The 19,198-nt window shown below is 42.6% G+C and overlaps 2 protein-coding genes across 2 annotated transcripts in view; one reads left to right on the forward strand and one right to left on the reverse strand.

Annotated features, from left to right (window-relative positions):
* Positions 1-1,701: 1,701 nt before the first annotated feature.
* On the reverse strand, positions 1,702-4,449 carry LOC117807453 (early growth response protein 4-like). The gene is made up of 2 exons (XM_034676765.1): positions 3,910-4,449; positions 1,702-3,674 (listed from the first exon to the last, which is right to left on the reverse strand). The coding sequence occupies exons 1-2, from the start codon at positions 4,034-4,036 to the stop codon at positions 2,497-2,499; spliced, it is 1,305 nt and encodes a 434-aa protein (XP_034532656.1). The 5' UTR covers positions 4,037-4,449; the 3' UTR covers positions 1,702-2,496.
* Positions 4,450-10,452: 6,003 nt separating this feature from the next.
* LOC117807743 (steroid 17-alpha-hydroxylase/17,20 lyase) overlaps positions 10,453-19,198 on the forward strand; it is a 10,679-nt gene continuing 1,933 nt past the window's right edge. Inside the window, exons 1-7 of the mRNA XM_034677142.1 lie at positions 10,453-10,716; positions 11,167-11,287; positions 12,355-12,493; positions 12,596-12,825; positions 14,779-14,865; positions 18,169-18,384; positions 19,001-19,183. Coding sequence (XP_034533033.1) covers positions 10,493-10,716; positions 11,167-11,287; positions 12,355-12,493; positions 12,596-12,825; positions 14,779-14,865; positions 18,169-18,384; positions 19,001-19,183 — 1,200 coding nt within the window. The 5' untranslated portion in view covers positions 10,453-10,492. The remainder of the gene's footprint in view (positions 10,717-11,166; positions 11,288-12,354; positions 12,494-12,595; positions 12,826-14,778; positions 14,866-18,168; positions 18,385-19,000; positions 19,184-19,198) is intronic.

The raw sequence follows: 19,198 nt of genomic DNA on the forward strand, positions 1-19,198 counted from the left end.
AGAGTCCACAAGAGTGTGTCTCCTGCAGGTCCTCCAGAGTCCACTAGAGTGTGTCTCCAGAGTCCACTAGAGTGTGTCTCCTGCAGTTCCTCCAGTGTCCACTAGTGTTTCCTGCAGTTCCTCCAGTGTCCACTAGAGTGTTTCCTGCAGTTCCTCCAGTGTCCACTAGAGTGTTTCCTGCAGTTCCTCCAGTGTCCACTAGAGTGTGTCTCCTGCAGTTCATACAGTGTCCACTAGAGTGTGTCTCCTGCAGTTCATACAGTGTCCACTAGAGTGTGTCTCCTGCAGTGAGTCAGTCCCCATCGAGCCCCATGTTAAATAAACACCAGGGACAACCTGATCACACACGACATATCAAATCAATCTGCAGAGAGGAGAATAGAATGGAACAGATCAAAGCAGAATAGAATGGAATGGATCAAAGGAGAAGGGAATGGAATGGAGCAGATCAAAGCAGAATAGAATAAAATGGATCAAAGCAGAATAGAATGGAATGGATCAAAGGAGAAGGGAATAGAATGGAACAGATCAAAGCAGAATAGAATGGAATGGAAGAGATCAAAGCAGAATAGAATGGAATGGAAGAGATCAAAGGAGAATAGAATGGTAGGAATTTACAGTGATTAATTGTAGACAGAAGAAGAGACACCAGGGACGACCATATATTCATGACAACTGTACAGCTGAATTCATAAACAGCTCACCTGTTTACAGCAGATTAAGGATTACAGGGAGGTAGGATTGGGGGCGTGGCCTCTTTGAGTGACAGGTGGGAGCTGCTAGGTATCCCCTCAGCTAATTCAGTCCCTCAACAACAATCTGTATAAAACATGGACACACAAACTCTGGGATGTCACCCGAGCAGAGTCTTGAAGCCTATCGATGGCGGTCGCCATGTTGGAAAAGCTGACTTTATATATATATATATATATATATATATATATATATATTATATTATATTATATTATATTATATATATCCTGAACTGTGTGTCTGAAAGAAGAATAGAGCTGATCGGACATAAACTGTGGACATGTTTGTTTCTACTGTAGCAACATTTTAACATCCTGAGCTTTGGAGCCAGTCTCATGTGGATCCTTCAACACTGACTTCACATCAGAGGTTCCACAGACCTTAACCTCTGGGTCATGTTTGTGGGGGTGGAGCCTTTTGGGTTTTTGAGCTGGCGGCACCAAATAGAGCTCAGCGTGTTCAGCTCTCAGACCAAAGTCATGTGATGTCCACTCTGCAGGAGACACGATGGTTAACTCACTCATTAGCAGCTAATGAATTAGCCATGGACTGATCAGTGTCTCAGTAGTTAACGTCAACTCAACTGGTGATGTCACGATGAAGACAACGACAGCGATCCAAGGACGAGGAAGGAGGAAGAATGACCACGTAAAGACGACGATGACGACATCAAGATACTGATGAAGAAGATCAACGTATAAGAAGATGATGGAGACAACGCAGAGATGATGAAGATGATTTAGGGGATAATAACTGCACCAGATGGAACAATGATGATGATGATGATGATGATGATGATGGTGATGGTGATGATGATGATGGTGATGATGATGATGATGGTGATGATGATGGTGATGATGATGGTGATGATGATGGTGATGGTGATGATGATGATGATGATGTTTGATGAGAGGAAGATGAAGAAGAGGAAACAGTCTGGACTCCATGTTTTCGTTTGTTTGTTTGTTTATTGACAGCAGCCTCATGCACATGGAGGAACATCAACCTGCACAGACACTGAGCTGCTGCTCAAACTGCATATCCCACAATGCATCATCAGTGCAGCTCTCCCTGTGCTTCTTAACCACAATGAAACATCAGAATGAAAAATATAAAGTTCATTCAGAGTCCGCTCATAGAAAAGTGACATCGTTTGCACATTTACAAATCTAAACAGCGCCACATGAAGAGGTAGACAGATAGAAAAATAGAAATATGTTACAAACAGAGAGAGAGAACTCCCCGGCGGTAAAATAGAAAGTCTGACATAAAAATATTTGAGTCAAAACAGAGTCACGACATTCTGACGTCCACATTCACAGTTTGTTCACTGTTCACGTCCTCATGCAGAAAAATCAGAAATCATTAATGTACATGAAGAGTCCTTCAGTTTGACGGACTGCTCCTTTAAGCAGTCCTGTGTCACAGGGACACACCTGCACAGAGCACCGACAGGTGAGGAGGGACACCATCCGCTCCAGGATCACACCTGGACCCTCCCCCCCTCCTCAAAACCGTCCTCCCAGTCCTCCAGGTGCTGTCATCGCGCATGCGCCCTCAGAGGAGCGACGATGCGAACTGTAAAGTGAACACCTGTAAACACCTGCTCAACTTCCGGCCTCCAGGTAAACTCTCCTTCAGTGACGTCACGTGGAAACGTCTCCATGACGACTTCCGGTTGACGGTTTAAATCCTGAAGCTTTAATTAGACTCAGCAGCCTCACCTGCCCACGTCACTTCCGTTCAGACCCCGGGCGCGTTCAGGGCCAGCGAGTACGCGGCCATCATCTGCGCGCGCAGCTGTTGCTTCACGTGCACGCGCCCGTGCCTCTTCCTCTCGTCGCTGCGCGCGAACCGTTTCCCGCACACGTCGCAGGAGAAGGGCTTCTCCCCCGTGTGCGTGCGCGTGTGCGTGGTCAGGTGGTCGCTGCGGCTGAAGCTGCGCGCGCAGATGGTGCACTGGAAGGGCTTCTGTCCCGTGTGGATGCGCACGTGCCGGTTCAACTCGTCTGAGCGCGAGAAGCGGCGCTCGCAGCCCTGCACCGAGCAGGGGAACGGTTTCACCTTCAGGCCGGTCTTTGAGGCCCTCCGGCCCCCACGGGACACCTTGGGGGCCCCGGGCGCGTGCACGTTGCTGATGTTGACTACCGGGAAAGCGCCCTGCAGGAGGGAGGAGAGCAGGTGTGCGTCCAGGGTGGAGGGGAGGGGAGAGGGGGAGAAGTGCAAGCTGCCCCCACTCTGCACGAGCTCCGTCTTCACTGCCGGTCTGCTGATGACGTAGCTGCTGGATTCTCCTCCAGCCAGGCTCTTCAGCCAGTCCTCCAGACCCAGCGGCTCCTGCTTCACCTCACAGGCCGCCTTCAGCTCACTCTGCCCGGCCTCAGAGCTCAGCAGAGAGTCGATGAAGTCAGAAACCTCCACCTGTTGCTCCAGAGCGGACAGCTGGAGGAGGGAGTCCGAATACAGAGCCTCACTGCCGGCCACTGCAGAGTGTCCGCAGCCGCTGCTGCAGCTGGAGGTCCCAAACTCACTCTTCACCACCACCACAGGGGGAGAGGGGGGGAGCAGCTGCTGGTCTGCGGCCCCTGCAGGGACGCTCAGGTCTGAGGATGGAGTCAATGGAGAGAAGACCTGCGCAGAGCTGGAGGCTGCTGCTGCCGGGGACAGGGCTGCAGGAGACGGACTGGCCTCATGGAGAGAGCCCGGGTCTCCCTGCTGCTCCATCTCGGTGCAGATCCCCACGATCTCTGTGATCATGTTTAGGATCGCGTCCGCGGTGCTGCTGAGTCCGGCAGGGACCGGATCCGGATCCGTGAAGAAGCTGCCCGTGTATCCGAGGGAGGGAGAGAGGGGGTCCGAGGAGCAGTCACTGAAGTCGGAGAAGAAATCCGAGTCAGAGGCGTCAGCTCCAGGAGAGAACACTGAGGAGAGGAAGAGGAGGAGGAGGAGAGGAGAGGAGAGGAGGGGGTGTTAGTGTCATTGCATAATATCAGCAGCCTACACACAGCTGATCAATATGAAGCTGCAACATGATGCCTTACTGATCAATCACTGATCACTGATCACTGATCCACTGAGTGTTAATCTTATTGATCAGTCATTGATCAGGTATTGATCAGGTATTGATCAGGTCTCGATCTGCTGACTGACACACACCTTGACAGAAAGGTGATCCCGCATCAGAGTCCAGTCCATCGCTGGGGCTCGAGCCCACGCTGTCCACCCAGGCGCTGCACGCGTCCTCAAACTCTGACATGAAGCTGTCCTCGCGCTCCAGCAGCATGTTGTTGTGATGGGGGGTTCAGAGTCCTGTTAGAATCCTGATAGATCCGGTATGTGTATGTGGTCCGTTAGTCGGTGGTGCTGAAGATGCTGGACTCCCTCTGCTCGCTGCCTCTTTTATACTCTCCGTCTCCTAGGTAACTCCCGACCCGGCCTTATTGGTCGGCACCAGCGCGAGGGATTCCCCCCGCCGCGCGCTTCGTAGCTGCCCAAACATGGGCTGCTTCCGGCCGTGACGGCGGGAACCCCCATACCATATAAGGACAGGCGGGAGAGAGACGTAGACACGAGGAGGAGAGAGGGGTTTCCTTCACTGCGGCACTGAGGGGGGGTTACACAACCAGCAGGGTTCAGGCAGGAGGGATGGAGGGAGGAATGGAGAGATGGATAGAGGGATGAAGGGATGCAGAGATGGAGGAATGGAGAGATATATGGAGAGATAGAGGGATGCAGAGATAGATGGAGAGACAGAGGGATGCAGAGATAGATGGAGAGACAGAGGGATGCAGAGATAGATGGAGAGGCAGAGGGATGGAGGGTTAGATGGAGGGTTGGAGAGATGGGGGATAGATAGAGAGATGGAGGGATGCAGAGATAGAGGGATGCAGAGATTGAGGAATAGAGGGAGGGATGGAGGGTTGCAGAGATAGAGGGATAGATGGAGGGATGCAGAGATTGAGGGATAGATGGAGGGATGCAGAGATTGAGGGATAGATGGAGGGATTCAGAGATAGAGGGATAAGGGGATAGAGGGATGCAGAGATGGAGGGATGCAGAGATAGAGGCATAAGGGGATAGAGGGATGCAGAGATGGAGGGATGCAGAGATAGAGGCATAAGGGGATAGAGGGATGCAGAGATGGAGGGATGCAGAGATAGAGGTATAAGGGGATGGAGGGATGCAGAGATAGAGGTATAAGAGGATGCAGAGATGGAGGGATGCAGAGATAGAGGTATAAAGGGATGCAGAGATGGAGGGATGCAGAGATAGAGGTATAAAGGGATGGAGGGAGAAAGGGATAGATGGAGGGATGCAGAGATAGAGGGATGCAGAGATAGAGGGATGCAGAGATAGAGGTATAAAGGGATGGAGGGAGAAAGGGATAGATGGAGGGATGCAGAGATAGAGGGATGCAGAGATAGAGGTATAAAGGGATGGAGGGAGAAAGGGATAGATGGAGGGATGGAGGGATAGAGGGATGGAGGGATGCAGCACAGGCAGAGGATGTGTTGTTGTTGTTTTATCGACTCTTGATGGTAAAACGTGGACGCGGTCTGGAGTCCTGAGTTCTGCCTCGCAGGCTTCAGTCTGGACTCTGGGTCAGGGTCTGAGGCAAGTTAGCCTTGTAGTCCCCGTGTCAGGAGGAATGATGCAGAGCTCCACCTGCAGCCTCGTCAGGTGGAGCTCTGCATCAGCTCTCTGAGAATGAAAGGAGACGTTTACTCGATGGGAACACGAGACGACAGAGGAATATTTAGAGGCGTGTTTTGAAGGCGCTCTGTCGGCCATGTTGGCTCAGAGGTAAACAGACTCAGTTACTCTGACCGACTTCATCAAGAGACTGGTGTTGTTCTCTGAGTCTGTCGCACTGAGACCGCTCTGCAGTGCTGCAGAGAGAGAGAGAGAGAGGGAGAGAGAGGGAGAGAGAGATTATTGCACATTACTGCCCCACATGTGACATTCCTGCACAGCGCCTCAGCCTCATATGTGATGCTGTCTCCATGGAGACGGGAGGAGAGTCAGGGCAGGCGTTATGTAAAATGGAGTCAGAAATAGAAGCAGAGACTTCACTTTCTTTCTTCATCTCTCTCTATTTATCACACCGAGCTGACGCCAGTTACAAACGTGACCATCAGTGAGACGTGGAGGACGAGTTCGCCACAGTGAAGGCATGTGTTACAGGATACCAGCTGCTGGGGACACCTGCTGTTAGCATGCTAATCACAGCTAACTGATGGGAAGCTATACCTCTGCAGGTATGAGCGCTATACCTTTAAGAACCTGAGTAACCCTGGAGTCCTCCATCGCTGTGTGGACAACATAACATCAGGACAGTCTGCCCCCGAGTTTTACAAAGCTGTGATCTGGCTGTGTGAAATACTTGATCCTGATTGGTCAAAACCCCAGAAACATAAGAAGTTAATTCTCAACAGGCAAAGTGATATCAGGAACAACCTGATCACATGTCAAATCAAATCACTCCACAGAAAGTAGTCCTGCATGGAGAATAGAACGGAACGGAACACATCAAAGGAGAATAGAACGGAATGGAACACATCAAAGAAGAATAGAACGGAATGGAACACATCAAAGAAGAATAGAACGGAACGGGACACATCAAAGAAGAATAGAACGGAATGGAACACATCAAAGAAGAATAGAACGGAATGGAACACATCAAAGAAGAATAGAACGGAACGGGACACATCAAAGAAGAATAGAACGGAATGGAACACATCAAAGAAGAATAGAACGGAATGGAACACATCAAAGGAGAATAGAACGGAATGGAACACATCAAAGAAGAATAGAACGGAATGGAACACATCAAAGGAGAATAGAACGGAATGGAACACATCAAAGGAGAATAGAACGGAATGGAAAAATTGGCAAAATTTGGCAAAATACAATTTGTCAAATTTTTTTTTCTAACTTTCTTTCAATTTTTTTTTTTTCAATTTTTTCCAAAAACCATTCACAGTCATTGTTTTTCCATCAAAGGAGAACAGAATGGAACACATCAAAGAAGAATAGAACGGAACGGAATACATCAAAGGAGAATAGAATGGAACACATCAAAGGAGAATAGAACGGAATGGAACACATCAAAGGAGAATAGAACGGAATGGAACACATCAAAGGAGAATAGAACGGAACACATCAAAGGAACACATCAAAGGAGAATAGAACGGAATGGAACACATCAAAGGAGAATAGAACGGAACACATCAAAGGAACACATCAAAGGAGAATAGAACGGAATGGAACACATCAAAGGAGAATAGAACGGAATGGAACGAAATGGCGTTGTTCAAAGAAAAAAGGAATGGAAAGTTTCGTTTGATGAAAGCCAAATAGAACAGAATAGAATTCTCAACAAAAAAAGCAAAAGCAGGGGCGCTGGTGGCCTAGTGGTCTTGTGTCGAGGTTATAGTCCTCGTCACAGAGGTCGGTGGACCATTTACTGCATGTCTTCACCCTCTTTCTACTCTCCACCTTTCCCCGTCATCACCCAAGACAAGTCAATTGTCCTCCCCCTCTATCTACTCCCCACCTTTCCTGTCTCTCTTCAGCTGTCCTATCAATAAAGGCAAAAAAGCCCCCCCCAAAAAAACAACAGCAATAGCAGGGACAACCTGATCACACACGTCACATCAAATCACTCCACAGAGAGTAGCCCTTCACATTCCCTCCCTGCCTGTTGACACTGTGGTAAAAACGTGAGTGTGGTAACAGGGTCGCCGTTTAAACCAAAACACCGGCCGATCTCTGCGATCACGGCTTTTTGAGTTCAAAAGGATTTTAAAGCCGTGTTGAAACGTCTTTGCTACTCGCGCTTATCTCCTCTCACGTGTTGATTCATTCATTGCTTTTTACATTTTAACCCAGGCACAACATTTTCACTTTTTTTCATGTTTTTCTGCTTTTGGAGCACAATTTCAAATTTGAGGAAAATTATTTTTTTCGACAGGTCAACTTTTATGTCAAATTTAAAAAAAAAAAAAAATTTTTTTCAAAAAAACATTTTTTTTTTCAATTTCTTTGACTTTATTTTTTCTGTCAAATTTTTTTTTCAAATTTTTTTTTTTGCAAAAATATTTTTTTTTCAAAAATTTTTTTTTGCAAAAATTTTTTTTTTTCAAATTTTTTGTTTTGCAAAAATATTTTTTTTTCAAATTTTTAGATTTTATTTTTTTTGTCAAATTTTTTTCTAATGTTTTTTTTCAAAATACAATTTGGCAAAATAAAATTTGTCAAATTTTATTTTCTAAATTTCTTTCAATTTTTTTTTTCATTTTTTCCAAAAACCATTCACAGTCATTGTTTTTCCATCTGTGATGAATGACATTCCTCTTTGTGTTACTGCCCTCTACTGGTCTGGTGGTGTAGTGCATTTACTTCTTTCCCCACAATTGGGGCACAGGATCCTTTTAGTTCAGGGGAAAGTATAATCCAGACATGGTGAGTAGAACTCAGCATGAAGTTCAGCCTAAGTTCGTAGATCATCCATGAGGACTCTGATCTGTAATTGGAGGTATCACACGTAGCTTCGTAGCTCTGCTCAGTCTGACTTCTTCGGGACATTTTACGATGCGGTTAAAAATCTGTCGATTTGCGTTCTGAACAGCTCACGCCAGAAGTTTCGTTAAACTCTCAGGAGTTCCGCGTACGTGTGAACAACCCGTACGACTTCCTCTTGAACGCGGCCTCAAAGCTCTGACACCAACACAGCAGAGCGCTCATGAGCAGCGTCTGGTGGGGAACCGGGGAACTGCAGCTTTAAGAGTCTCAGTGATTTCACCTTCTGATGTTCTCGATGTCACGCACACCTGTTCTCCTGATCACGTTTGTCCCCAGACCGACAGGAACTACAGATCATGTGACCAATCAGGCGAGCCGGCGGTGATCAGGCTGTGACGGATGACGGATGATGGCGGCGGCGGCGCTGAGGACAGAAACCCCTCGCACACGTCTGCATGGTCTACATGTGAACTATATCAAGACGCAGAGATGATGGAAGCATGTGTGTGTGTGTGTGTGTGTGTGAAGAGGCGAAATAAGAGAGGCTGTTGCCATGGCGCTGTGCCATGTTCTGTTCCCTCCACCTGTTACAAATAACACACACACACACACACACACACACACACACACACACTCTCTGATGGAGTACATGAATGTTTGGGCGTCAGAAACTCTCCCGTCTGTGGTTTCTGTCGTCTGCAGCGGCTGACTCACGTTAAAGACATCTGTCGGGTCCACGTTTAAAAAGTTCTGCTCCTGTTTATTTTTAATCTCTGGTCTGAACGTCTGAGCGACTCATGACGGAGAAGTTCATAACAACAGATCCTCAGACGCAGCAGGAGGAGACATATCATCATCTCAGCCTCTACACCTGGTGCCTACATTACCCACAATGCCGCTCTCCGTCTTACAGCCAGGTGTGGGGTTGGGGTTTGATCTCTAGAGCTCTCACTTTACACATTATTATGTTTATCAATCATCTTAGACGTGACGTATTCAGAGTGACATCATCACTTCTTTAAAGGGATATTTCAGTGTTTTTGAAGTGGGGTCGTATGAGTTACAGTACACTAGTGCTCCTGGTAGCCACAATGAGTGCTGGTGAGCTCTTCCCCTTTAATGAGAACATTCCCAGAGGACCGGCAGGTAAGCTAGGATATGTTCTCTGCAGACGGGGTCGCCTATTTTACATGATTTCACCAAAGTTAAGAAAATATGGTCCAGGCTCTCATCACGGTGCAAATGCATGAACCAGTAGAAAAGGAGCTCTTCAGTTTGCCGTCAGTCTTTGTTTTGGGACTATTTTCAGACGCACCTCTCAGACCGGTGTTCTTCCGCTGCATGAGCACGGATACACGCCGATCAGCTGTTTGGATCAACAAGCACGTAGCAGGATCAAGTAGCGGTCTCGGTCTTTAGAGTGAATTAAACTCACTTTTCTGCACATTTAAAAGATGGAGACATTCCTGTCTTTATCCCGGCTGTTCAAACAAGCAGACCTCCTGTAAGGCAGGGAACTCTGGATGATGAGTGATGCAGACTGGAGCCGTATGTGAGCCGCTGGGATCCTCTGATTCAGAAAGGTCCTGAAGGTGTCACTAAGTCCCTCTCCTGAGAGCAGAAGCTCTCTGGGTTCGTTGGCATGGGCTCACAGTTTACACACCGGCCCCACCAGGTACCGTGGGATCTCTCCTTGTTCCTTTATTTGCACCATGATGAGTGCCTGGAACATATTTTCTCAACTTTAGTGAAATTACTTGAAATAGGAGACCCCGTCTGCAGAGAACATATCCTAGCTTACCTGCCGGTCCTCTGGGAATGTTCTCATTAAAGGGGAAGAGCTCACCGGCACTCATTGTGGCTACCAGGAGCACTAGTGTACTGTAACTCATACGACCACACTTCAAAAACACTGAAATATCCCTTTAACATCAATCATTCAGGATCGTTCCCTCGTCACTGAAAGAAGGAGAGAGACGTTCAGGGACACTCAGCCCGATAACACCAAGGCTGTTTGACCAGAAATAACACACACACACACACACACACACACACACACACACAGAAATGTTCAGGGTTAAAGCACACACACACATCAGTAATCATAACACACACACATGACCTCTGACCTCTCCAAGGACTCTCCATGTGTGTGAGATAAAACCAGGACTCCTCCGTCTCCCTCTTCATTCTCCTCCTCGTCTTCATCGCAGACATGCTCCTCTCCTCTCTCCTCTCCTTCGTCTCCTTCCCTCCATCCTTCTTCCTCCTCTTCCTTAGTGGAGCACTTGTATTCCTCCTCATCACTCGCCGCTGCATCTCTGGACCCGGACCTCCGTCCTCCATCCCCTGCCTGCCGAGGCTCCCCGTCCTGGGCAGCCTCCCCTGGCTGGGAGGAGGACTCCCCCCTCACCTGCTCTTCAGCAAGCTGGCCCACAGGTGAGAACCCTCGGCCTCTTAGACCCGGGTCCTGCTGGAAGAGGATTCATGTGTGGAAGGAGTCGGGTTAGTGTTTAGAGAACCTTTTCATGACCTGAGCGTGTCAAACAGATGTCAGCATCAGAGGAACTGGATAATGTATCGTGTTTTTTGGACTCATGGACGTTCTTTAAGAACCTCTTCAGTGTTTGACTTGTTGTTGTTTTGAAGGACTTCCTGAAGGTTGGAGAGATTTGTTTGAAAAGACCGGTCAAGGACAGTGAAGCTGAGCTTTGGGTCCTTCCTTCAGAGAGTTTTATTTGAATGTTTCATTGTGTCTTCATCTTTTACACATTTAACTACATCTCTCAAATTCAAAAGATCAGAGTCTGAAAACCTCCCACATCGGCCGAGCTGAGGTAACCTAAAGAGTTTCATGAATGCGGTCTCTGCTGTTCTCTTGTGTCTCAGGTACGGCTCTCTGTTCGCTCTCTACCTGGGTCCTCACTACACTGTGGTGGTCAACAACCATCAACACGCCAGAGAGGTCCTGCTGCAGAGAGGGAGGGACTTCGCAGGGCGACCGAGCATGGTGAGAGAGAGAGAGCAGGTCTAGACCGTCCTCTATGTTCTATTATTAACAAAGACCCAACATCAAGACCGGATCAGATCCAGTCCCCTCTTCCAGACAGGACTCAGTCTGATCTCATCTTAATCCACCATGAGCAGAGCACTTTGCAGCATTTAGCAAGTTACAGTGGCAAGGACAAACTTCCTTTAACAGGCAGAAACCTCCAGCAGGACCAGACTCATGTTAGACACACATCTGAATCTGAGACCGTGTTGGAGAGAGGGATAGAGGGAGATGAAGAGAGAGAGAGAGATGATAGTGGGGAGACGGATAGTAGTAGTTGTAGCAGCTGGAGTCTGGACCACGTCCACAGCAGCAGAGATCCAGAGGAACCTACGAGACAAGGGAGCTCAGGGACTCCAGAAAGGTCTAAGAAAAGAGAGAAGAGAGGGAGACCAGAAGAAAGAAAAAGAGGAGAAGAAATGGGGAAGAAATGATAGAAGGAAAGAAACGACGGGATGAGAAAAGGAGACATAAAGGATGAAGAAACATGGAAAGAACAAAGAAAGAAAGAAGAAAAAAAGAAAGAAGAACAAAAGAAAGAAAGAAAGAAAGAAAGGATGAAAGAAAGAAGAAAGAAAGAAGAAAGAAAGAAAGAAAGAAGAAAGAAAGAAAGAAGAAAGAAAGAAAGGATGAATACAGACCCCAAAAAAGGAATCTACAGCAGAGATCCAGAGGAACCTACGAGACAAGGGAGCTCAGGGACTCCAGAAAGGTCTATGGTTAGTAACTTTAATGGGACAGGAAGAGTTAAAGTGAGAGACAGGCAGAGAGAGGAGAGAGAGGGAAAGACAGGATCCCAGTGTGTCAGTCTAAGACTATAGCAGCATAACTAAGTCCTGGTCCAAGCCTGATCCAGCTCTAACTAGAGATGAACAAAAGGTGTTCCTGAAGGATCCGTCCTGAAGGATCCGTCCTGAAGGATCCGTCCTGAAGGATCCGTCCTGAAGGATCCGTCCTGAAGGATCCGTCCTGAAGGATCCGTCCTGAAGGATCCGTCTTGAACCCCTATCATCACCTCTCTGCAGGTGACCACTGACCTGCTGACCCGGGGAGGTAAAGACATCGCCTTCTCAGACTACTCTCCTCTGTGGAAGACTCACCGCCGCCTCGTCCACAACTCCTTCACTCTGTTCGGGGAGGGGACGAGCCGCCTGCAGGACATGGGTACTCAGACAGACGTGTCTCTGTGCTTCCTCTCAGCTGTGTAATATAAAGTGTTACTGGTTGAGTATTATGGGATGTCCTTTTGTCTTTCCGTCCCTCCAGTTCTGTCCTCAGTGGACGCTCTCTGTGCGGAGCTGCTGTCCGGTGGCGGCCGGGGCTTTGACCCGTCTCCGGCGATCGCCAGAGCCGTCACCAACGTGGTCTGCATGCTGGTGTTCAGCGCTACATATCGCCATGGTGACGCTGAGCTGCAGGAAGTGATCCGGTACAACGACGGCATCGTGCAGACCATTACCAGAGGAGGACTCGTGGACATTTACCCCTGGATGAAGGTGAGACACGGTCTCAGTTAGACTGCTATAGGCTCAGACTGCTATAGGCTCAGACTGCTATAGATTCAGACTGCTATAGGCTCAGACTGTTATAGACTCAGACTGCTATAGGCTCAGACTGCTATAGGCTCAGACTGCTATAGACTCAGACTGCTATAGGCTCAGACTGCTATAGGCTCAGACTGCTATAGGCTCAGACTGCTATAGACTCAGACTGCTATAGGCTCAGACTGCTATAGGCTCAGACTGCTATAGGCTCAGACTGCTATAGGCTCAGACTGCTATAGACTCAGACTGCTATAGACTCAGACTGCTATAGGCTCAGACTGCTATAGGCTCAGACTGCTATAGACTCAGACTGCTATAGGCTCAGACTGCTATAGACTCAGACTGTTATAGACTCAGACTGTTATAGGCTCAGACTGCTATAGACTCAGACTGTTATAGACTCAGACTGCTATAGACTCAGACTGCTATAGGCTCAGACTGCTATAGGCTCAGACTGCTATAGACTCAGACTGCTATAGGCTCAGACTGCTATAGGCTCAGACTGTTATAGACTCAGACTGCTATAGGCTCAGATTGTTATAGACTCAGACTGCTATAGACTCAGACTGTTATAGGCTCAGACTGTTATAGACTCAGACTGCTATAGGCTCAGACTGCTATAGGCTCAGACTGTTATAGACTCAGACTGCTATAGGCTCAGACTGTTATAGACTCAGACTGCTATAGGCTCAGACTGTTATAGACTCAGACTGCTATAGACTCAGACTGCTATAGGCTCAGACTGCTATAGGCTCAGACTGTTATAGACTCAGACTGCTATAGGCTCAGACTGTTATAGACTCAGACTGCTATAGGCTCAGACTGTTATAGACTCAGACTGCTATAGACTCAGACTGCTATAGGCTCAGACTGTTATAGACTCAGACTGCTATAGGCTCAGACTGTTATAGGCTCAGACTGCTATAGACTCAGACTGCTATAGGCTCAGACTGCTATAGACTCAGACTGCTATAGGCTCAGACTGTTATAGACTCAGACTGCTATAGACTCAGACTGCTATAGGCTCAGACTGCTATAGGCTCAGACTGTTATAGACTCAGACTGCTATAGACTCAGACTGCTATAGGCTCAGACTGCTATAGACTCAGACTGCTATAGGCTCAGACTGTTATAGACTCAGACTGCTATAGACTCAGACTGCTATAGACTCAGACTGCTATAGGCTCAGACTGCTATAGGCTCAGACTGTTATAGGCTCAGACTGCTATAGGCTTAGACTGACACACTGGGATCCTGTCTTTCCCTCTCTCTCCTCTCTCTGCCTGTCTCTCACTTTAACTCTTCCTGTCCCATTAAAGTTACTAACCATAGACCTTTCTGGAGTCCCTGAGCTCCCTTGTCTCGTAGGTTCCTCTGGATCTCTGCTGTAGATTCCTTTTTTGGGGTCTGTTATTCATCCTTTCTTTCTTTCATCCTCTCTTTCATTCCTTCTGTCCTTTCTTCCTTTCTTCCTTCCTTCCTCCCTCTCTCCTTTCTTTCTCTCTTTCATTCCGTCCTTCTTTCTTTCTTTTCTCCTTTCTTTCTGTCTTTCTTTCCTTCCTCCCTCCCTTCTTTCTTTCATTCTTTCTTTCCTTCTCTCTTTGTCTTTCCATGTTTCTTCATCCTTTATGTCTCCTTTTCTCATCCCATCCTTTCCTTCTGTCATTCCTTCACCATTTCTTCTCCTCTTTTTCTTTCTTCTGGTCTCCCTCTCTTTTCTCTTTTCTTAGACCTTTCTGGAGTCCCTGAGTCCTGTCTGGAAGATGGGACTGGATCTGATCCGGTCTTGATGTTGAGTTTTTGTTAATACTAGAACATAGAGTCCGGTCTAGACCGGCTCTGTTTGTTGTGATTTGGTGCTTTATAAATAAAGATTGATGGATGTGAGTCGTGTCTGTGTTTCAGGTCTTTCCTAACGAGTGTCTGAGTAAACTGAAGGAGTGTATCACCATCAGAGACCGGCTGCTGACCCGAAAACTGGACGAGCACAAGGTGACGTCCTGACACGGAACTGTGATGTGCAGTTTGTCCCGAAGGGGGCGCTGTGATGGTCGAAGACGGAACGGACTAAAAAAGATTTTAACTGTAAACAGGAAATGAAGTCTCACTGTACTCTTCAAAATAAGAGCTTGACAAATATCTATTCTGCTTTTTAAAATTGTCATACAACATATTAAATATTTTCTTTTTAACATTTTTTTAAATTGTTGTACAACATATTAAATATTTTCTTTTTAAAAAATTTTTAAATTGTTGTACAACATATTAAATATTTTCTTTTTAACATTTTTTTAAATTGTTGTACAACATATTAAATATTTTCTTTTTAACATTTTTTTAAATTGTTGTACAACATATTAAATATTTTCTTTTTAACATTTTTTAAATTGTTGTACAACATATTAAATATTTTCTTTTTAACATTTTTTTAAATTGTCATACAACATATTAAATATTTTATTTTTAACATTTTTTTAAATTGTTGTACAACATATTAAATATTTTCTTTTTAACATTTTTTTAAATTGTTGTACAACATATTAAATATTTTCTTTTTAACATTTTTTAAATTGTTGTACAACATATTAAATATTTTCTTTTTAACATTTTTTTAAATTGTTGTACAACATATTAAATATTTTCTTTTTAACATTTTTTTAAATTGTTGTACAACATATTAAATATTTTCTTTTTAACATTTTTTTAAATTGTTGTACAACATATTAAATATTTTCTTTTTAACATTTTTTTAAATTGTTGTACAACATATTAAATATTTTCTTTTTAACATTTTTTTAAATTGTTGTACAACATATTAAATATTTTCTTTTTAACATTTTTTAAATTGTTATACAACATATTAAATATTTTATTTTTAACATTTTTTTAAATTGTTGTACAACATATTAAATATTTTCTTTTTAACATTTTTTTAAATTGTTGTACAACATATTAAATATTTTCTTTTTAACATTTTTTAAATTGTTGTACAACATATTAAATATTTTCTTTTAACATTTTTTAAATTGTTGTACAACATATTAAATATTTTCTTTTTAACATTTTTTTAAATTGTTGTACAACATATTAAATATTTTCTTTTTAACATTTTTTAAATTGTTGTACAACACATTAAATATTTTCTTTTTAACATTTTTTTAAATTGTTGTACAACATATTAAATATTTTCTTTTTAACATTTTTTTTAATTGTTGTACAACATATTAAATATTTTCTTTTTAACATTTTTTAAATTGTTGTACAACATATTAAATATTTTCTTTTTAACATTTTTTTAAATTGTTGTACAACATATTAAATATTTTCTTTTTAACATTTTTTAAAATTGTTGTACAACATATTAAATATTTTCTTTTTACATTTTTTTAAATTGTTGTACAACATATTAAATATTTTCTTTTTAACATTTTTTAAATTGTTGTACAACATATTAAATATTTTCTTTTTAACATTTTTTAAAAAATGTTGTGCAACATATTAAATATTTTCTTTTTAACATTTTTTAAATTGTTGTACAACATATTAAATATTTTCTTTTTAACATTTTTTTAAATTGTTGTACAACATATTAAATATTTTCTTTTTAACATTTTTTTAAATTGTTGTACAACATATTAAATATTTTATTTTTAACATTTTTTTAAATTGTTGTACAACATATTAAATATTTTCTTTTTAACATTTTTTTAAATTGTTGTACAACATATTAAATATTTTCTTTTTAACATTTTTTAAATTGTTGTACAACATATTAAATATTTTCTTTTTAACATTTTTTTAAATTGTTGTACAACATATTAAATATTTTCTTTTTAACATTTTTTAAAATTGTTGTACAACATATTAAATATTTTCTTTTTAACATTTTTTTAAATAGTTGTACAACATATTAAATATTTTCTTTTTAACATTTTTTTAAATTGTTGTACAACATATTAAATATTTTCTTTTTAACATTTTTTTAAAATTGTTGTACAACATTAAATATTTTCTTTTTAACATTTTTTTAAATTGTTGTACAACATATTAAATATTTTCTTTTTAACATTTTTTAAATTGTTGTACAACATATTAAATATTTTCTTTTTAACATTTTTTTAAATTGTTGTACAACATATTAAATATTTTCTTTTTAACATTTTTTAAATTGTTGTACAACATATTAAATATTTTCTTTTTAACATTTTTTAAATTGTCATACAACATATTAAATATTTTATTTTTAACATTTTTTTAAATTGTTGTACAACATATTAAATATTTTATTTTTAACATTTTTTTAAATTGTTGTACAACAAATTAAATATTTTCTTTTTAACATTTTTTTAAATTGTTGTACAACATATTAAATCTTTTCTTTTTAACATTTTTTTAAATTGTTGTACAACATATTAAATATTTTCTTTTTAACATTTTTTAAATTGTTGTACAACATATTAAATATTTCTTTTTAACATTTTTTTAAATTGTTGTACAACATATTAAATATTTTCTTTTTAACATTTTTTTAAATTGTTGTACAACACATTAATATTTTCTTTTAACATTTTTTTAAATTGTTGTACAACATATTAAATATTTCTTTTTAACATTTTTTTAAATTGTTGTACAACATATTAAATATTTTCTTTTTAACATTTTTTTAAATTGTTGTACAACACATTAAATATTTTCTTTTTAACATTTTTTAAATTGTTGTACAACATATTAAATATTTATTTTAACATTTTTTTAAATTGTTGTACAACATATTAAATATTTTCTTTTTAACATTTTTTTAAATTGTTGTACAACACATTAAATATTTTCTTTTTAACATTTTTTTAAATTGTTGTACAACATATTAAATATTTTCTTTTTAACATTTTTTTAAATTGTTGTACAACATATTAAATATTTTCTTTTTAACATTTTTTTAAATTGTTGTACAACATATTAAATATTTTCTTTTTAACATTTTTTTAAATTGTTGTACAACATATTCACTTCTCAAGATTAAATTTGTAGAACAAGATTTTCAAACAGTATTTTAAACGTCAAATAAGACATCAGCTCACCAACAAATATTTAAAATTGTTATCAAATATTAATTTGTTTGATTTAATATTTAATGAATGATGAGATTCTTTGAAACATAATATTTTCTTGACTTAACAGAAATTAAATCGTACATCAAAGACTTGAACATGATACTGTATGATGTTGTGTTTGAGCGCCACAGGCATCATATTAAGAAATGAACCCCCCCCTCTCGTACCTGTTACCTGTACGCAGGCGTCACTGAGTGACGGTGACCCCCGTGACCTCCTGGACGCCTTACTAAAAGGCAAGATGGACGCCGGGCGGGGTCAAAGGTCACCTGGATCTGAGGAGGAGAGGATAACAGACGATCACGTCGTGATGATAGCGGCCGAGGCTTTTGGAGCCGGAGTGGAGACGACGTCCACCACGCTGCTGTGGATCCTGGCCTACCTGCTGCACCACCCAGAGGTCAGATCATGATACTGCACCCCACTGCTAATGATGCTAACGATGCTAACTAGGCTAACAAAGGCCACTGAACAGGAAGTGACGTTTAAAGTCATAACAGTGAAACTTCGTGGGGCGGTTGTGGACTAGCGGTCTGGGCGCCCCACATATAGAGGCTACAGTCCTTGTTGCAGAGGTTGCTGGTTTGACTCTTGGCAGGTCGACCATGTCCTGCATGTCTTCCCCCGCTCTCTGCTCCCCACATTTCCTGTCTCTCTTCAGCTGTCCTGTCAAATAAAGGCAAAAAGCCCAAAAACAGAACTTAAAAAAAGATACCAGTGAAACTTTATGGGATGCTTCCTCAAGAGGATTAGGATTTGACGACCATGCCTTCCTCTGAGAGGGTCAGCAGGTCACCAAGGCTGTGTCCGGACTCTGGGGCTGGACCCTTTGGAAGGCAGAGACGGTCCCATGTTGGAGACTCCTTCAAATGTGGCCAACTAATGCACCTTCCTTTCCTTGCATCCTTGTTCCTTCTCTTCCTAGGCCATGAGGGATGCATCAGGTTAAGGTAGCTCTGAAGGTGATAGGTTTCAGCCTGGTGTGTCATGTCTGTTTTGCCCCGCCCCCCCTCCAGGTCCAGGAGCGCGTGCAGAAGGAGCTGGACGAGCAGGTGGGCAGTGAACGGCCGGTGTGTATGTCGGACCGCGGACGACTACCCTACCTGGACTGTGTTATCAACGAGGGCATGAGGATCCGACCAGTGAGCCCAGTTCTGATCCCGCACACCGCCATGACTGACAGCAGGTACGTGGGTCCGGTAGTCCTCACTGAC

The sequence above is a fragment of the Notolabrus celidotus genome, chromosome 23 (genome assembly GCF_009762535.1).
Source record: "Notolabrus celidotus isolate fNotCel1 chromosome 23, fNotCel1.pri, whole genome shotgun sequence".
Taxonomy (NCBI): Eukaryota; Metazoa; Chordata; class Actinopteri; order Labriformes; family Labridae; genus Notolabrus; species Notolabrus celidotus.